Source organism: Strix uralensis, chromosome 13 (genome assembly GCF_047716275.1).
Source record: "Strix uralensis isolate ZFMK-TIS-50842 chromosome 13, bStrUra1, whole genome shotgun sequence".
In the NCBI taxonomy this organism is placed as follows: Eukaryota; Metazoa; Chordata; class Aves; order Strigiformes; family Strigidae; genus Strix; species Strix uralensis.
Genome location: NC_133984.1, coordinates 11,481,657 through 11,501,285, shown reverse-complemented (window position 1 = coordinate 11,501,285; position 19,629 = coordinate 11,481,657). Strand labels below are relative to the sequence as shown.

Here is a 19,629-nt window from a genome sequence, read left to right as displayed (position 1 = left end):
TTGCCTCATGCTTTCTCCGTAGAGCGTTCTGTCACCTGCTGCTCTTGTGGCTCTGAGCAGAAGTGATGGTTGTTGGTGCTGCTCCCAATCCACTGGCCAGTGCTGATGCTGAGAGGCACCGTGTTGTTTTGCTGTGTTGTGATTAATTTGGGAGAGTTTTTATGAGGTCTTGGTGGTGTTCAGGAGAGAGGACAAGATGAGGTCTGAGGTGGAAGCATGAAGAGCGCTCCTGCACCATTAGGGAATGTGAAGGGGGGGGAAAAAAGACTTAGCTCAGCCTCTCTTATGTAGCATCTCATAAAATCTCTACAAAAATCCCATGTTCCAGTTCAGCAGGGCCATAAAATCCTATTGAGACTTTTTTCTAAAGGATTTTTTTTTTCTGGCATTGTGGTAGAACACGCTTGGGAGATGGCTGCAGTACTATTACAGAGGTGGGCCCAAAGGGCTGTTCACCCTGGCATAGGTTGAGAAGTGCCCGGCACCTGGACTAGCCTAGAGCTGGGAGCTTCTTGCATTCTTCCAGTAGTACTGGAGCTGTGCTGTGTTGCCTGTGTGTGCCCCTAGAGTTTGAGGTTTGAAGAGGGCTTTAACATGTCACAAGATTTATTTAGGCAGATTGCAAAGCACCCAAAACCAGGAAAGGTGATGTGTAAGTTGCTGAGAACAGAGATGGTCTCTGCTTTGAACACAGGTGGAGTTAAAAGCACATAAGAGGTGTTGCTCAGCTCTTGACCCAGCAGGCTGGTGTCCTGCCACAGCACTGGGCTGGGCCTGGAGGTTTTCACTCTGTTATTTCCTCTGTGCGTAACCAGAATGTTGGATCTACTGAGGATTGCTCAATCTGGGAGAATGTGCAAAAAAGGAAAAAAAACTTGAAACAAAGTGGAAGGGTTAATGCAGGCAGCATCTGCAGGTGTTCCTCATTGGAGTGGGCACAGCAGACAGTGCCAGGCTGGGGGAAAGGCCTACTCCAGCTGAGCTGAATGGCTTTCTCACTCAAAGTGTGTTCTGGTTTTGTCTGGGATAGAGTTAATTTTTCTTCTTAGTAGCTAGAATAGTGCTGTGTTTTGGATTCAGTATGGGATTTGGTATGAGAAGAATGCTGATAATACACTGATGTTTTCAGTTCTTATTAAGAGATCAAGGACTTTCCCACTCCCTGTGTCCTGCCCATGTACAGGTGTACAAGAAGTTGGGAGAGAGCACGGCCAGAGCACTGGACCCAAATTAGCCACTGAAATATTTCATATCGTGTAATGTCATACTCAGTATATAAAGGAGGGTCAACTGGGAAGAAGGGGGTTCTCTTTCGCTTCCAGGATTATTAAATTGTTTTTTATCTCTACCTACGAGTCTCCCTTTATCCTCCAATTTCCCTCATCCCCTCGGCGGTGGAGGGTGAGCAAGCAGCTGTGTGGTGTTTGGCTGCTGGCTGGGTTTAAACCATGACAAAGTGACTGTTCAGTGTGAGAGGAGGAGCAGGTCTTGCTTTTTCACCAGTAACTGCCAAAAGAAGGCTCCTAGTCTGAGGAGGTTAAAGCTGGGTGTTCCAGCTGCACTTTGGAGCCTCTTGTCCTGATGTGCTCCTTTCCTCCTGTCTGCCTAGGATAGTTAAGCCAAAAGTGGCCTCCATGGAGGAGATGGCGAGCTTCCACACGGACGCCTACCTGCAGCACCTGCAGAAGGTCAGTGAGGAGGGGGATGATGACCATCCGGAGTCTGTGGAGTATGGACTAGGTAAGGACACGTATCTTCGGCGAGAGATTAAATGAGTATCACTTTCCAGGATGCTTTTTGCTGGAGCTGAGGTTAGACTGAGGGCTGAGCTCAGGTGGGCTGCTGGGCTGTTTGCGGAGGCAAATGCTCTTTGATGGGGTGTTACTGAAGCCTGTCAGCCAGCAGTTACCTGTCAGGCTGGTATTTTCACTGTTGCCAGCAGAGGGTACTGTCAGCCTCCGCTGCTGCTCTGTGCAGCTCAGCCTGTCCCTTGCTTACGGGGAGCCAGTGCCTTTTGCTGCTGCTTTGAGGATCTCAGGCAGGACAGAAGGCCCTGACATGCTGCCCTTGGAACAGAGCTGAGACTGGCTGCTGCGAGCCTGCTGTGGTGGAGGACATGCATGAAACGGCCTGAAACTACAGCCAGGGACCAGAGTGGCTGCTGTTTGCCTGGTGACTTTGCTTACATCTTGAGCAGAGGGCTCTTGCCAACCTGGACTTAAGACAGCCTGAACGATGCAGTAGTTAAAGCAGGTGAGGTGGCTGTGGGTACTGTCTTAGTCTTAGGAACAGGAGGAGTGACCTGGCAGTGGTGCAGATTCTGCACTGATCTCATGGGTTTCCCCTGGATCTGTCCTTTACGTTTCTGAACCTGATCTGTCTGCAGGCAGAGGAGCAGCCCTGAGGCCATGCCTTGCTGGGGAATGTCTCCAGGGAAACTGCTGTATGAATATGTGAAGATCATATTCTAGCTATAGACCTGAAGCATACCTAGGCCTGTCTCCTTTGTGGGTGTCTGTTTTTAGGGGGGTGATACATCAGTGACCATGTCAGGGCTTTCCTGGTAGAGTAGCCAGAGAACTGAGAGTGGTTTTGCAAGATTGGTATGAGAGACCAGTAGGTCAGGCTAGCCAGACACATGGATCAGAAGTTGGTTCAAGACCCATCTGTGAATGATTTTAGCGCAAGGAAACATTTAAATTGTTGATTTTTGCGGTGGGTTAACCTTGGCTGGCTGCCAAGTACCCACCAAGACACTCCTCTTCTCCCCCTCCTCAACAGGGTAGAGGAGAAAATATGATAGAAAAGATTGTGGGTTGAGATAAGGACAGGGAGATCACTCACCAGTTACCATCACGGGTAAAACAGGCTCAACTTAGGGAAATAAAATCAATTTATTGCCAATTAATAACAGAGGAGGATAGTGAGAATTGAAAGCAAAACTAAAATCACTTTCCCCCTCATCCACACTTCTTCCCAGACTCAACTTCTCTCCCAGCTCTTCTATCTCCCTCCCTGCTGAGTGGTGCAAGGGGATGGGGAATGGGGGTTGTGTCCATAACACTTGGTCTCTGCTGCTCCTTCCTCCTCACATTGTTCCCCTGCTCCAGCGTGAGGTCCCTCCCATGGGATACAGTCTTCCATGGACTTCTCCAACGTGAGTCCTTCCCATGGGCTGCAGTTCTTCACAAACTGCTCCAGTGTGGGTCCCTCCCACAGGGTGCAGTCCCTCAGGCACAGACTGCTCCAATGTGGGTCCCCCACGGGGTCACAAGTGCTGCCCAGCAAACCTGCTCCAGCATGGGCTCCTCTCTCCACAGGGCCACATGTCCTGCCAGGAGCCTGCTCCAGCACAGGCTTCCCATGGGGTCACAGCCTTCTTTGGCCACATCCCCTTGCTCTGGTGTGAGGTCCCCCACAGGCTGCAGATGGGAATCTGCTCCCCTGTGGACCTCTATGGGCTGCAGAGGCACAGCTGCTACACCGTGGGCTGCGGGGGAACCTCTGCTCTGGCACCTGGAGCACCTCCTCCCCCTCCTCCTTCACTGACCTTGGTGTCTGCAGAGTTGTTGCTCTGACATATTCTCACTTCTCTCTCCTAGCTGCTGCGCAGCATTTTTCACCCTTTCTCCAATATGTTATCTTGGAGGTGCCACCAACATTGCTGAGGGAGTCAGCCTTGGCCAGCAACAGGTCTGTCTTGGAGCCATCTCTGTCCAACATATGTGCAGATCCTGGTGTCTTCTCACAGAAGCCACCCTTGCAGCTCTCCCTGCTACAAAAACCTTGCCACGCAAACCCAATACAATTTTTTCCTGCTAAATCTGCTGTGTGAGTCCAAATCTGATACCTGTGGTGAGGGTTTTGTGCCATGGCTTTTTCATTGTGCCTGGAACAGTACATTAGAGCAGCAGTTAAAGGGAAACAGCTCAAAACAAAGAGAATGTGCTTCCCCCATAGGAAAAGGCCTGTTGTGTCTGACACATGGACTCTTATCCACAGGTTATGACTGTCCGGCTACTGAAGGGATCTTTGAATATGCGGCAGCCGTGGGAGGAGCCACCATCACCGCAGCCCAGTGCCTGCTGGACGGCAAGTGCAAGGTAGCGATTAACTGGCCTGGAGGGTGGCATCATGCAAAGAAGTAAGAAAACAATCTCTTCCCTTGTGTTTTCTCACCTGGTGTCTGAACCCCACCTCCTAGCTCCCAGCTTCCCTGCAAACCCTCAGGGTGCGGCGATCCAGCTGGAAGAGAGAGCAAGGTGTGAGTGGGGTGAGGGAAGGCAGGAGGTAGATAAGAAAGCAGCACAGTATAGGGCAGAGGCCTGAGAGTAGGCTGGTTACTGCCCAGTCCTGGTGCTATCATGGACTGCAGTGCTGGTCTGGGGCAACTATATTCGGAGGTGTCTCACCATCCATTGATACTTGGTTATCGCTGGGAGTTCAAATGAGAATTGATTTTGTAGTCCATAGAGAAGGGCTGTGGAGAGGCAAACGATTGGTGTTGCTCCCAACTTGGAAGAGAATGGAAATGTGGCAGCATGTTGTCCAAATTGTTTTGTGTGATTTTTTTGGTTTCTTAACAACCAAAAAAGAGGTTTGAAACAGTGCAGGACTGACCTCTGGTTTTCCCCATACTCCCGTGGGTGGCTGTTAGCTCTGAACTGTAACGTCAGTAATGATCTTCCAGAACACAGGAGAGGAAGTAAAAATTTTGTCCCTGAATCCTGTGATTCTGTAGTGGTAAAATAATTTGTTTCCATGGCTTCCCCATTTTCCATGGATGTATGTTTTATTTTAATTTGTGTCCCCCATCTCCCAAAGCATGAGGCCTGTCTGCAAATGCAGACAAGACAACATCCTTCCTTGTTCCCAGCTAACTGGCCTCTGCAGTGCCATTCTGTTTCCCTGGGAAGCCCCAGAAATTAACATGAACCATGTGTCTAACCCTAATAACTTGCACATGAGTGCACAGGTTTCTCTTCTTGCTCTGGTGGCTTTTCTGACCTGGCAGAGAAACTCTGGAGGTGTAACGATGGTGTGCAAACACCAGCGATAGCAAGGTCTCATCAGGACCCTTTTCCTGGTCAGCACTTTGCTGAATATGGGTTCAGCTACAGCTTGATGAGAAAGGAGAGAGCTTAGCTTGGCTGAGCTGAGCCTTCTTGCGCTTTGCGGGAGGGATGGCTTTTCAAAAATCTTCTGTTCTCTTTTATCTTGATTGCATGGCTTATAAAATCGCTGTAACAGAAGAAATCTTAGCAGTCTTGCAGCCACTGAGCTGTGCTATTAGCACTGTTCTGGGAAGTAAACAGTCTGTTTAAAAAAGGCATTTATTACTTACTGATCCCACAGGACCCTTCTCGGTCACCCCAGTGAGGTGGTCTGGGATGCTGGGGCGTTGGCAGCAGCTGTAGTAGGTGCCAGTCCAGTGTGAAGATCCAGCCAGACTGATACCCAACTGCAGGTGCCTGGTGCTGGGACCTGTGTCCTAGCAAAATACATGTCCTTTTGTCAAAAAAGACTTGCTGTCTGGTGGTCTAGTTACTTTTCAAGGTCATAAAGATGGGAATGGTAACCACTGTGACCTGGGGCTTTTGAAGCTCCCAGTTCACTGGTATGCCTTTGGGGCAGAGGGCGAGAGGCTGAGTTGGTGCCTTTTCTTGATGCAGCCCTGCCCTCCCTTCAGGCAGTGGCAATCCAAGCTCTGCTGTATGGATCTGTGGGGTGGGAAATACCAAGTGCTGGCCCTGAGCTGCAGCTCTGACACTGGTCAGCCTCTGTCTGAGCTGGTGTTCTGCTCTGCTTCGCCTTGAGTTTGAAAGAGATTGTGTGTTACAGCATGGAGAGAGTGCCTGAGACATGACATAGTTCACTTTGCTTCCTTGCAGGCTGGGAAGGAGGGGAGGAGTACAGTGTGTAATCACAGTTAAAGAAAATTCCCAGGACACCTGCTAACATCCCAGTTCTCAACATCACTGTAAATGAGCAGAGTCACTGGGAAGCATCTGTGCTTCATGACATTTGCAGGGAGTGAGCAAGTGCAGTTCTGCCACCCAGTGCTTGCTCCTCACTGTTTCCAGCTGTTTGTTGAGCAGGGGAGTGGCAGGGGAAATGAGCCGAGTGCTGTGGCTGAAAGTCAAGAAACATTTCCAAGAGGCACATCTTAGATCCTGAAGTTGTTTAAGCCTGGGGGAGAGGGATTTGGACACTCCCATTGTAAAGTAAAAAGCTTTGGTTTAAATCAGCTATCCAGAGCTGACCTAGGACTGCATATGGGCTAGCGCCAAGTGGTGATGGGGACTTGACTTCGAAGCAAGTCTGGAGTAGGGATTAAGAAACTTCCTTGTTCCTTTGATGCTAGCAATATGGAAGCTGCCCCCTGATGTATGTCAGGGATAAATCTTTCCATGAAACATCTGTCCTCTGTTTAGCTACTGGGGCTCTCTTCTGTCTGAGCCCAGGAGCTGTATTGTGAGGGACTGCATGTGGGGCATCCTGTTTGCATTTTCCTGGGGAGGAAGGGCGAGTGTTGCTTTGGGGAGAGGCTTAGCCTTCGTACCCTGAGACTTTGGAACAGAGCAGCAGAGTGTTGTGACTGCCTTGAACGTGGCTTTCACTGCCAGGACCTTCCCAGGAGGTGTGACCTGGACAGCAGGGATGGAATGGCTGCCTGCCTGTGTCTGTCCAGCACTCACAGGAAAATGGCCAAGCAGGACTGTCTGGGGGTCTGTCCTCTTGCCACAGAGGGAGAGGAGGTACAGCGGAGAGTGGGTTTGAGTAAAGTGGCTCTGAACTTCTTCAAAATATCTCAGATGCAGAAAGCAAATGTTTTGTTTGTGAAATGGTCAGAGGTACACTGCCAAGCCCTCAATGGATCAGGGCGTCCCTGCAGCAGAGCCTGCTTATGCTTTACCAGCTGCCAGCAAGCCCAGGGTTGAGAAGCAATTGGCACAAGCAGTCATGTTCTCTGTGCTTCCCAGCCATGCTTTGAGCTGCTCCTGACCTATCCCTTGGTCACTGCTGGGCATTGGTCAGGCTCTTCATCCTCCTCTGTGCCCCTGCGAGGTGGAGACTTGTAAAGTAAAAGTGACAATGCCGAGATCAGTGGTGATTGCATTGGCAGTGTTCAACCTCACGGACGTTGTTTTCACAGAGATGAAGCTTCTGGCTTCTGTTACCTGAATGATGCTGTCTTGGGGATCCTGCGTCTGCGCCAGAAATTTGACCGTGTCCTTTATATCGATTTGGATTTGCATCATGGGGATGGTAAGGCCCAGCGCAGGCTGCAAACAGCACAGCTGCACAGACTCAGGGGGAGGAATGGGAGAAGTCAAGGCCTGTTGTGGCATTAGGGCTTTACCTGCTGCAACAGCCATGGCTTTGCCACTCCTTTCAGTGCAGTCAAGTTCCCTCAATCCATTTCTGCTTTGTCCTGCTTTATGGATTTGCCCTGTGCTGCTCATGGGACCTCTCTTGAGGGTCTGGGCAGTAGTCTTGCACCTAAAGCAACAAAGAGCGTGTTCCCATTCCAGTAATCTCCTCTGCCAGTGGCTCTCCAGCAAGGACTTCCCCCACTCCCTTGTCTCCCATCCCAGTAGAACAGCTACTGACAGTGTTTAATTGTTTAATGCCATCAGTGCAAGAGGGAAGCAGTCAGTAGTAAACGGTGCTTTTAAAAGAAGGTTTGATGCTATAAAACTAAAGCCAGAGCTGGCCTTGCAGAAACTGCTCTCTCCTTCAGGGACATTATTTCAACACTATTTAACATTTCCTGCTCTCCTAAATTTTATGGTGTGTTTCATTTTGCTCTGTTTTACCTCCACATTTGGTTTCTGTTAAGTTTCCTATTACTTCTTTTTCCCTCCCCACCCCCACTATTTTAATATGTCTAAGGAAAAGAAAAAAGCATGTTGAACCACAGCAGCACTGAGAAAAAGCAAGAGAGCCTGGTAGCTCTGGTTCTAATCAGAACCAAGCTCTGGCCAAGGCATCCCTGCTCAGCTCCCTCCCCCAGCCTTGCAGGCCAAGCAGTGCAGGCAAGTGCTGCTAACGTGGGCACTGACCTGAGGTATTGAGATCCATATAGTTCTGATTAACATGAGACCTGCCAAATTCATTGCAGTTGTGACCTTTGCTGCAGTTGAATTCGGGTCTCCATTGATTAAGGATGGATTTACTGAGCCACATGGGGTTTTTTGCTTTGTTCGTTCTGTTCCTGCTCTGCTTGCTGCCCTTGTGTTTATCGAATGACTTGTTTGTGTGTTTAGCCACTGTCATTTATGTGAATGATGATGAAAGCTTTTTTCTCTTCACTTTTCTGATAGGAGTTGAAGATGCCTTTAGTTTCACCTCAAAAGTCATGACTGTTTCTCTGCACAAGTTTTCACCAGGATTTTTCCCAGGCAAGTTAAATTCGTCAGGTGTGTGCTAATTCAGTTCATGGATTGCTGACGAGGCTCCAGCAAAGGCAAGTCCCATTCCTTCTGTCCAGCAGAGGTGTCTCGCTGCCTCTCCTGTTGACTCAGGAGAAGGAAAGAGGGGGAACTACATGTTTCTCATTTCTCCCTTTCTGGTTGTGACTAAGCTCTGGTCAGAGCCACTGCTGGGTGGCCACCCGCAGCCCTTGAAAGCTGCATGACAGAATTGGGCAGAGGGTGAGAACCAGGTCCACCCAACCCCTCCTTTATTGGTGGTGGCGGATGGACTTCTCCATAAGCATGTTGGAGATCTTGGCTCTCTGCTGTCATCTGAGACATCCCACACATTTCTCTTGCTGCTGATCCCCTTTCCCTCGTAATTAACCATAGGGCGTTTCCTTTTTCAGGCACTGGTGATGTGACAGATGTTGGCCTGGGGAAAGGTCGCTATTACAGCGTAAATGTACCTATTCAAGATGGCATTCAGGATGAGAAATATTACCAGATCTGTGAAACGTAAGCCCTTTTGCTCTGATACAGTTTACCTGGATGTGATTTTATAGAACAGAGACTGCACAGATTTTGTTTATTTACAATTTTTAATTACAGTAATTCCTTAAGGCTTGCCCTTTCCCCTGTTACAGGTTTTGATTACAACAGACACAGATCTTAAGAGTTCTCAGAAGTTCTGTCTGAATCCTTAGGCAAACTGCATATACAGGGGCATTTGTGGGTGACTGGAGGGTCTCTTTGCCACAGGTCAGCCTTGTGTGTTTAAGGAGAGAGACTGAGCAGGGACAAGTACTTTTTAGCTGTGGACATAGGGCTAGATGCTTTTTCTTCAAATAAATGCTCTGAATCCTGACCATCTGTGGGAGATGTGCTTGGGGCTGAGCTAAAAGTGTTTTCCAAACACCTTTTGTCTATGCTGGAAGACTGGAAGGCTGAATGTCTGCTAGTGATTGAGCTGCCTCTTGGCAGGCCCCTCTGTCAGTTGTTGTGGACCCCACAAGCTGTTGCCCATGTCAAAACTGGGCTGTGGGGCTTATCCTTGGCCTTATCCTTGGCTGCTCCCTCCCTTCCCTTCTTTTCCTTGCTGCGAACCAGTTTAGGGAGTTAACCTAGCAGAAAACTAATCCTGCTAAGCAATGCTCTGCTAGTTCAGCTCTCTGAAACTGCACACTGTGGGATTGGAGCAGCTCCGCCATAAGCAAAAGGAACGGGCTGGGAAGGATGGGTGGAAGTGACTACCTGCTGCAGTGTGGTCAGCTGGCTTTGTCAGCTGAAGTTTGGAGCATGCATGCGTGTGAGGGCCCATCAACATCTGGACGGGGCTGAGACTGCACAGCAGTCCTTCTGCTGACTTCCTAAAACACCAGAAAGAATTACTCTGTTCCTGAGCACAACATGGAGCAAGAAGGGGGCTAGGCTACCCTTATGCATTAACAGAGATCCCAGCAGCTACAGACAAATGTCACGTCAAGGAGATATTTATCATTCAGGTAATGTCTGCAATGTGCTTTGAAAATGAAAAGCCCTGGGAGAGAGTGAACTTTGTTTAAGACTCCTCATGCAGCCAGCAAACACCTGCAGGGATGGGCTAAAAGGCTTTTCTCCATCCTTGCTGGGAGACCTTGTTGACAAATAGTAGGAAGCCTTGGCCTGAAATGAGTTTCACTGGGCAAATAATAGAAGAACTCGTGATAGTTATTTCGGTGGAAGTGGCTGTTCTTGCATAGTGAGATTGGTGAGGGGGCAGGGGACCCCAGCCTTTGGTAGCAAGAGGTAAACCTTCCTCTGTCCATGTTATTTCACATGCATCGGCCTGTTTCTGATGGATCCATGAGGAATGTAAAAGTTCCTAGGGAAGAAGTGAGTTGTTTGAACTGGCCAGTGCCAGCTGCTGGTATAGCAAAAATGGAGAAGCGTGTTCGAGGGAGATGGGGAAGAGGGACCCAGAGACAGCTCACAGGAGCTACATGTGCTTGCAAAGGTCTGAGTGCAGGCGATGAATGCCCTCACCAGCAGCCGACAGTGTCAGGGAGCCCTACAGTGTTTGAAGAAAGCTGGTTCAGTCCTCCTTACTCCAGGGAAGTGAGTCTTGAGCAGAGGTGGAAGCCTCTCTCATCCATCCCATCCTTGACATCTGCAGAAGAAAGGCTGACTTTGGTCCCCTTCAAGAAGGAAACTTATGCCGATTTGACCGCTCTTTCCTTGGCACTGTGATTTTCACCATCTGCCTCAGTTTGCTTAGCTTGGTGGGACTGTGTGGGCCTGGGAGCTGTCAAAACATGAGTGGTGTGAGTAGCTGTCAGCTCCCTGGCCGTGCCAGGTACCTGGGTGCTGGGGCCAGGCTCTCGACATGTCCGGGCTGTATTGCCATACCTGGAGTGAATACACATACTGAATGGAAATCATGTTTTCCCCCAGGCTCACATATTTGGTCTTGGGGGGCAGGGGGTTGAGTTTTTTTCCCCAGTTTTTCTCATCACTGGTCGAGCTTTTTCCCAGCAGTGCCTATATTTCAATAGTGAATTTATCGTGCTCGTAGAGCTGATGGCCTCAGCCCCGCAGGCATCTGCCTTGGCAGACCGAACCAAGCTCAGTGGGGTTCCTTGTCTGGGTGCAGTGACTGGCGAAGTTTCTTGGAGTGAGCATTGGTAAATGCAAGCTCTTTGTCACGGGGAAGCAGCTCTCTCGTTTGGCACCACAGTAGTTTCTAATTGCATATCAAATAAGAGCTGGCGATGCTTAGGTTCTCTTAACCAAGGCAAAAGCATTTATTTCAGGGATCACATCTGTTTCTACTTTAGCAAAATAAAAACACCGTTGTGAAAGGAACATGTTTTTCTCCATTATTTGCCTTGTATTTTGGGCTTTGGAGCACAGTGCTGGGAACAAGATTATTCCCTCTGTGGTGTTTTTAATACTAAAAATCTCCTGGAGTGAAGCCAAATGTCTGATATGCCCAATTGCCTTCTGCAAGAGAGAATACTTCTAATAAACTATCTTCAGGACACTGGCCCTGCTGCACTTAGCATCCACTAGAGCCGGGGCAAATGTGTTTCTGCCTCACGAGCCATATGGTAGAGAGGAGAGTGAGAACCTAGACAGAGCCACCTTCTGTTCATCTTGTCCTGTCTTGGTGAGAGGTGTTGAGAGTTTAGGATTGTTGTTTTGCCAGACCCTGCTCTTCACCATGACTTTTACGGGGGGAAAGCCCCTGGATTTGGCTTGCAGCCCTTCTGCTCAGGGTGGCCGATGTAAATGTGTGGTTTGATGCTACCACTAGATCCACCTCCCCTGGGTTCTCAGTGATGCTTTTGCCTTCATCAGCCTTGTGATGAGTGCTTTGAGAGTTAAACTTACTGCAGGAGAGTAGCAGAGGCAGAAGGCTAACTGGGAGCAGAGGGAGAGTAACTGGTATGAGGGTGCTGGGAGCAGAGAATGCAGAAACCTTGAGAGGCATTCGTGGATCTGAGCGACCAGAACCATGCCACCAGCATCCCTCTGAGACGCATTTGTGGTAACCCCCCCACTTTTCTCCACAGCGTGCTGAAGGAGGTGTACGCCGCGTTCAACCCAGACGCGGTCGTGCTGCAGCTGGGGGCAGACACCATTGCTGGAGATCCCATGTGCTCTTTCAACATGACACCTGAGGGAGTGGGCAAGTGCCTGAAGTATGTCCTGCAGTGGCAGCTAGCAACTCTGATCCTGGGAGGAGGTGAGTGCACGTGCATCCTGCTGTTCACAAGGAAATAGGTTTGTCCTTCTTCAACCCTTCTTTAAGGGTGTGCCCTTGGGCTCAGCACAGACTGGAGTTTAGCAGGGTGACTGCCAGGCAGTGTCAGGAGGGCACTCTGTGGTACAGCACTGTTTTCACACAGACCTGAAATCCATGATACCGACAGGTGCAAGTCTCAATTCTGACCCTAAGATCTTGAGTTAAAGGCTGCTTGGCTCCTCCGGAGAAGAGTAGAGACTTGACCCTGGCTTCTCAATGGCACCTCTGATTGATTCTCATCTCTGCTGATCAGATCTCTTTAAATGCAAGTGCTGTTGTCCTAAACCTACCTTGGGCATCTGGCAGTGAATGATTTTGTTTGGATTCAAGCAGGGGCTTGGGAACAGGACTGCCTGCCTGCACGGTACAGCAATGCGCTGATATCCAGCAAAAGCTAAGGTTGACTTAGCTCTGCCATGCTGCATAACCAGCTTCTTGTCCAGCGGGGAGAGTGCAGGACAGGCTTCATGCAACAGAACCTTTCAGAACAACAAAAGCCACTGTGTGCCAGGGAGAGTCCCCCCAGCTCTGTGCCTGGAGCTGTATCAGCTCTAGCTGTTGTCCTTTTTGAGGTGAGGGAGGTCAGATATAGCGTGTCAAGTCTAAAATTTGATGTGCCTAATGCACTTTGGAAAGGTTATGAGTGTTCAATCCTACTGTGGCATGTCTGTGGGTGTGCTGGGGATGGCACCTTTCAGGCAAAAAGAAACCCCAAAACTTTTGTCAAAAAATGAGCAGCAGCTATTTGTCACTCATGATAATACCAAAGGAACATCCCACCATTGCAGCTCGTGGAAGCATTTGAAGTGGAAATTGGGGAGGAGTCAATACTTGCAAAAGAAGAAAACCAAAGCAACAACAAAAAACCCAACAACAAACCAAAAAAACCCCAACAACCCAAAGAGAAGGGCATATTGAAAAATATGGTCTCCCTCTCTTTGCAAAGTGTTTTTCTCTCTTACTATTTTAGTCATGTTTGCTGGAAAAAACCTTCTGAGGCTCTTGCAGGATTGTTTTCAGCTAAGGTTTCTTCTTGTGGGCTCATGTACCGTTACCATGGATGTGACCATTACCATACCGACTGTGAAACCTCATTTACTTATAAAGCAGTCAGAAGTTGTACTAAGGAGCTTCATATTTGTTCTCTCAGACATGACAGTGCTGAAGAGCTCATCAGTGAATGGCTGGGCATGTCTATTATGCTTTATGGGTTGAGGGCTGGCATTAAAAAGCAGGAATCCCCCGTCTCCACTGCTGCCCATGCACTTCTCTCCCTGTTACTTTTGAATGCTCCTCCTTGTTGCCAGGAGAGAGCCCAGCACATGGGGCCAGGAGCTTGTGCTGGGTCTGAGCTGGTGGCTAGAGGATCTTGGCCCGCGCCATGCTGGGCGTAACTGGGGTTCAGTTTGGGAGGTCTGCCTTGCGTACAGTGTCATTTGGACCTGGCCTTGTGTAGCCAGCAGGTGCAAAATGCAGTTTGTGGGCACAGCTTGAGTGGATGAAATAAGCTTGAGTTCATGTAAACTGCATGTGTTGCCTCCAGAATTTGTTCCTTCCACTAAAATCTCTCTCTCTCTTCCCTTTCCCTACTTTTTCCCCTCCAAAATCTCAATTCTTGCTGGAAACAGGAGGCTACAACCTTGCCAACACAGCTCGCTGCTGGACATACTTGACTGGGGTCATCCTTGGGAGAACGCTGTCCTCCGAGATCCCCGATCACGAGGTAAAGCTTTGACAAACCTTCCCTTCTCCTTGCGTGAGAGCTGAGTCATTCTACCTAATCCAAACGGCATCCTTGCCACTCAATACTGTTTTGTTGAGACGTTCCTGTAACAATAACGCACTGTCCTAGCAGCATAGTGGGTGCTTGTTCCCAAAACCTGAGGCTGTCCACATCTTTTTGCAAGGGATCTCAGGAGCCAATAAACTCCGGTCTCGGATAATTACAGAGAGGATGGGGAGGGGGAGTCACCTGTCTGCTCAAATCGCTCTTTAGGATGTGCACGTATTTTTGCCAGGAAAGAGCCAGGCTTTTCTCCAGGCTTTAAATTTTAGCCCTGCTTTCATTGACTTACAGAAAGTACCAGGTGCAGCTCTGAAGCTTTCCTGACCAGCAGCAGTTTTGCAGTGGGCCCTGGGGCCAGGTGCTGTTCATGGTCACATATGAGCTGTCTCAGTTCCAGTGCTGGTGCAGCAGGGCTGGACAGCTGGTTGGAGGGACACAATCTAGACTGAATTTGAGTGGAAATAACTATAGTTTCATGATAGGTCTCAAACTGCAGATCAGTGTTACTGACCCTACAGAAACAAATGTGCACGTGCAAAGCAGTTCAAGCCTACAGTGACTACAGAGGAGAATTATGGTTTTGCCTTTGTCTAAGGATTTCGGGGACCAGTGTGCATGAGGAAGTAAAGCGTTTGTGTGGATTGAAACCGGAAATTCATCGTTATAGAAACGGGTGATTACAGATACGAGATGTTTTTTTGAGAGGTCTCATGCTTAAATATGATCCTTTAACCAGGTTTCTGCAGAAACAGATTTTAAGCAAGACTGGATCTTTCGTATATGTGGAAACGGAAAAGTGTGGGTCCCTCTGTAGGAATTAATTGCATGGTTAACTGGTGGTTAGGTTCTGCTGGTTTGTTGTTGCTCTGAACATTTTATTTGTTTGTTGTGTTAGTGACTCCTATACCTAGTGCCCTGAAGGATAAGAGCAATGTGGGAATGAGCTGATTGCAGGATATCACAAGGTGCACAGTGGGGTCCTTTGTGCTCTGGCTACTCCTTCTCAAAGGAATTTGTATCCCCTCCTGGGCTGGCCAGTGCTTGGGCTGTAGAGCTGAGCTGGCTGTGAGTTGCGGTGCTGCTGGTTGGCCAGCCTGTTTGGGTTCCCCTTGCAGCGAAATGGTGCTTGTGGTTTTGTTTCCGGAGATGATCTGAGCTGCTCAGAGTTCACCCTTGGAGGAATAAGTTCCTGGAGATCCACCCAGCCTGTGTCTTGGTGCAGTGCTTCAGGAGGAATGAGCTGGAGGGAGGGAAAATGTGGGCTGCCTTGGGTGAAGCAGTCACCAAGTGCTGCTGTTCCCGCTTGGGCACGTATATTTATGGCAGGCTCGTAAAACCAAGTGCTTGCCATGAGCAAGTGCATCTTGACTCCTGTACCATGGAGAGGGCTTAGTAGGAATCACCTCTAGGGTAGTGACATTAGCCAGCAAAGCAGCTGGTGAGGATCAGGAGCATAGCTGCAGTGCTTACTGAAGGCCAGGTGAAGTGGCTGGAGCGGTGGTTCATCAGAGTTAGAGCGCTCTTGGTGGAATGGAGTTTGCTGGAGGTGAATCAGGAATGAGTCAGAAATCCACAGTGCTCTGCTAGGATATATATCAGGTCCACAAAGAAGACGTGGAGACACTGGCATATGAGAAGCTGTCTGATTATTTTAAAGCCTGTGGCCATGTGCTTCATCAAGGGTAATAAAGTAGCCTTGGTGGCAAAGTGACCTTGGTAATAAGAAATAGCCTTGGTACATGAATGGTTCTGGATCAATACCAGCTAAAAGATAGTGATATTCATGTTGGTAAGCAGGGAGCAGCAGCCTGCCTTTGGGGAATCTGTGTCTCTCTTGGGACCTGGAAGAAGTGGGTAAGCAAACTGCAGTGGGGTTCAGAGCCCCAGGGACAGGGCCCCTCCATTACCAGGTGGAAGCGGTGAGATTGTGTTTGAACTGCACCAGGTAAAGTACCCTGAGGCCTGGCCCTTAGATTGTCATACAAACTTCTTGTTACAGCTCTGCTCCTAAGTAGTAGAACAAATGGATGCATGCTCCCTGGCTTTGAGGCACTGATGAATAGCTAATTCAAAGGCACTGGGGAGGAATGTTCCCTGTCAACAGGTTTATCCCATTATTATCTGCTACAGAGCCTGCTGGTGGTTGGGACTGCCTTGCAGCTGAAGGTGAGATTTTGGGCTGGTAGTGTGTTACCCATGTGCATGCAACACCCCGCAGCTGTGTAGGGCTTGCACTGAGCCAAGGCATGAGCCAGCTGCCACGCTTGTGTTTTTGCCTGCAAGTGGCCGCTGCGGGCTGCTTCACAGTCAGGAAGGCGTGTGTCCCTGGTCGGGTGTGAAGTTTTTGCCTCTCCTAGAGGGGTGCTAGCTCACATCCTCTGGCAGGAGATCAAGAGCTCCATTTCTAGCCTCACTAACGGCACCAGATGCTATTTTTCTTTTACGTTTATAATCCTGTTCTGAAATGTATTAAGCAGTTTATATCAAGTCCCCTGAAAGCCAGAGCCACAGGCTGATGCTTACAGATTTTCAGAGGATTTCCTTTATCAGTTTTTTAAATGTTTTCTTGCTTCTTCCCATCAGCATTGGTCTGTGTTTTTAGCTCTTGAACCAGAACCAAGAGCAACAATTCCTAAAACCAGCTGTCTTGAAAAGAGCATTGAAGGATTATCTTTGTTTTCTTTAATATAACTCTGATGCAGTTACCTGCCTCCTCCCTCCTCCTAAACTGGATCATTTTATAATGCTGAGCATAGTATTTTTTAGCCCAGGAGTAAGGGTCTCTCTCATGTTTTCATATTGGATGTGGCAAGGCCATTTGCATTGAAATAGAGATGTCCAAACTTTGCCTGCTGAAGGGTTGGGTTAGCAGTTTGCCCCAAGCCTGGGAAGCTGTACCCCAGCCATGGGGTACATTGGCCCATGTTTGCTCTCATGCTACTACACACAGCGTAACACTGAAGACAGCGCAGTGCAGCGTGAGGTGCCAGATTGGCATCTGAATGTCTGCCATCCAAATCAGATGGAGTGTGTTTGCTTTGAACGGCTTTGCTGATCCGTGGTGCTTGTGTGTAATCATGCTCTGTCTTGGGTGTGCTAGATGAGGTGTTCATAAAGTCTCGTTAGCCTCGTTTAGTCCCCCCAAAAGCACTCACAAACCAGAGAATGTAATATTAACAGATGTTGAGCAGGAACAGAGGAAGGAGGGCAGGGAGAAAAGAAACCCAAAGCATGAGACTGATGTCCCTGGGCATCTTAGTGGGCCGTGGGCATCCATAAGACTTAGGAGGAGCAGATGGGGTCACTTGGTTTGTTCAGCTTGGAGAAGAGAAGGCTGAGGGGCGACCTCATCGCAGTCTACAACTTCCTCAAGAGCGGCAGTGGAGGGGGAGGTGCTGATCTCCTCTCTGTGGTGTCTAGCGATAGGACATGAGAAAGCAGAATGAAGCTTCAGTAAACTAGCGTGAAACACTTTCATAAATGATGTTGAGATCGTTTTGTAAGGTGTGATTTTTGTGGGGATTTATAAAATGAGGAAGACCGAGGGAGCAGAGCATCCTCGTGTGCAGTGAGTAAGGTGGTCTGACGGGCCCCGGCTCATCAGGCAGAGCAGTGTGCTCTCAGCCCCGGCCTTCTGCCTGCTGCGCTCCTGAAGGTTATTTACTGGGGAAGAGTTAAATGTCACTCTATTTTGCACCCACCTGGGGAGATTTTGCCTCTGTATGATTGTGTGCTCCGGCTGCACTTGCAGGAATCAAGTTTTGTGTGAGATACCAACTGTGTATACCCAGGCAGCGGTGAGCCTGCGGCACGTTCGGTATTGGGGCCCCAGAATGGTGCTTGCAGTGTATTTTTTGAGCATGATGTGTTTGAGGAGGGAGGTGTTGGCAGCTAAATGAAAGGAACTGCCGGCCAGTGACCAGCACAGGGGGTGGTGATAATACAGAGCACTGCTAACTGTGGGAGGAGGTCCTGGGGCAGACGGAGTCCCTGTAGGCCAGTTTGTAAAGGTTTTAATTTTTGAACTCAATCTTTTATGCGCTTTTCATGGCCAGGGATCAAAGAGGCAAGCTGTGTCCCTGCTAAGATAATGCAAACTGAACACAGTCACGTTCCTGAACTGCCCCTGCCCCTTCTCCCTGGGACCCCAGGAGGGTTAGAAGGAGGAGCAGCAGCTCAGCCCTGTCAAGAGAACAAAAAGCACTTTGTACCTGCTAAACAACCTCCGCTCCACTCCCCACTCTACCAACAGCCGCCACTGCTCCCAGAAGTGAACAAACAGGAGGTCAGGCCTTTCTGAGGGGATGTGAGGGGCTTGGGGCAGGGAATGGAACAATTTGGGTTTGGGGCAGGGAGAGGGAGTGGGGTGGGGTGAGGAGAAGCTGTCACAAAGCCCTGATTGTAAGTGAAACCCTTTTGTTTTTTCTCACCTGTGTGCTGGGCATGTTCCAGTGTCTGCTGGCCACTCAGTTGGTGTTGAGCTGGGTGTGTGGCCAGGCAGATGGCAATTCCCAAAAGGCAACAGCTATTCCACAGAGCTGAAAAGAATTGGGAAGTGGAGTTGAGCCCTCTAGCAAAAGCCGTTTCCCCTTCCCAGCCCACAAGAGCTTTCTTCCCCAGCTGTGCATCTGAGACTTTTTTTCCACATGCTGCAAGAAACAGTTGTGTCCTGGTTATGTCCACTTCAAGTGTTTCTCCCTTAGCCTGAACACCGGACTTGACGTGGTGCGATGGTCTTAAATAGCATGGGAATGTGCAATCTGGAGGATGGTACCTCCTTCACCGTGTCAAGTGATTGGTATTGTCCAGGAAGCTGTCAGTCTGTCTGTCTCCTCTCCTCCATGCCGCAGTAGCCAATAGATGCAGGGGGACAAGTATAAAGAACAGTGCCAACACAGTTTCTCTGTGTGCTCTTCCAGTTTTCTGTGATGTATGACTGAGAAGTATCCTGCTGTGTCTGTATTTGTCCTGTTGGTAACATGTAAAGCTTGGTTTGTGAGAGGATTCAGTATTATTATGGTACTTACACGTTTAAACTGGTCCTGGGGTCAGCTGTGTGTGTTCAGCACTTCTCCAAACTTGTTCTAGTCAAGTGAAACACTAGGCAAAAAGAAGAGCGCAAGGCCGTGCACAGTGTGCTTTATGGGACTTGCCGAGTGCACGCAGGAAAGGGGGTAGCTGCTTCTCCAGGGTGGCACGTTTGGTGCCATCCTTTTGGTTTCTGGAATTCCTTGGTCTCCATCCAGTACTTGACAGGGCTGAATTGGCTGAGCCTCTGGCTTGGAGCAAGGCGGGGATGCCTGGTTGTATGCCATGATGTGATCCAATATGCATCTTGCATGGGGTAACACTAAAGGCAGGGGCTTTAACCTCACTGTTCTTCATTAAAATCCTGCCTACCATAAATGAGGCAGGGGCATTACACCTGAGAGCCCACTCTGCCACCTTGGCTTGAGTTACCTGGAGCAAGTTCATCCACCTCATTGAACAAGGGTGATGGATCCAGTGTTCGTAGCACTGAGGTTTCAGGTGATGCAAAGGTCTGTACCCCTGTAATGGATAGAATTCACGTGCATGCAGCAGTATCTGTCTGCATCATCTGAGTTTTCTGTATTCTGGATACTCTTCAACAGTCAAGG

At 49.1% G+C, this 19,629-nt stretch overlaps 1 protein-coding gene across 3 annotated transcripts in view; it reads left to right on the top strand.

Moving 5' to 3' along the window:
- Nucleotides 1-19,629, top strand: part of HDAC8 (histone deacetylase 8) — a 44,020-nt gene that overhangs the window by 8,396 nt on the left and 15,995 nt on the right. For 2 of the 3 annotated variants that reach the window (XM_074882508.1, XM_074882506.1), the window contains exons 3-10: nt 1,610-1,740; nt 4,003-4,144; nt 7,157-7,269; nt 8,328-8,405; nt 8,828-8,936; nt 11,972-12,144; nt 13,833-13,927; nt 16,121-16,156. In XM_074882508.1, coding sequence (XP_074738609.1) covers nt 1,610-1,740; nt 4,003-4,144; nt 7,157-7,269; nt 8,328-8,405; nt 8,828-8,936; nt 11,972-12,144; nt 13,833-13,927; nt 16,121-16,156 — 877 coding nt within the window. The remainder of the gene's footprint in view (nt 1-1,609; nt 1,741-4,002; nt 4,145-7,156; nt 7,270-8,327; nt 8,406-8,827; nt 8,937-11,971; nt 12,145-13,832; nt 13,928-16,120; nt 16,157-19,629) is intronic. The other variant, XM_074882507.1, reaches the window with a different exon arrangement.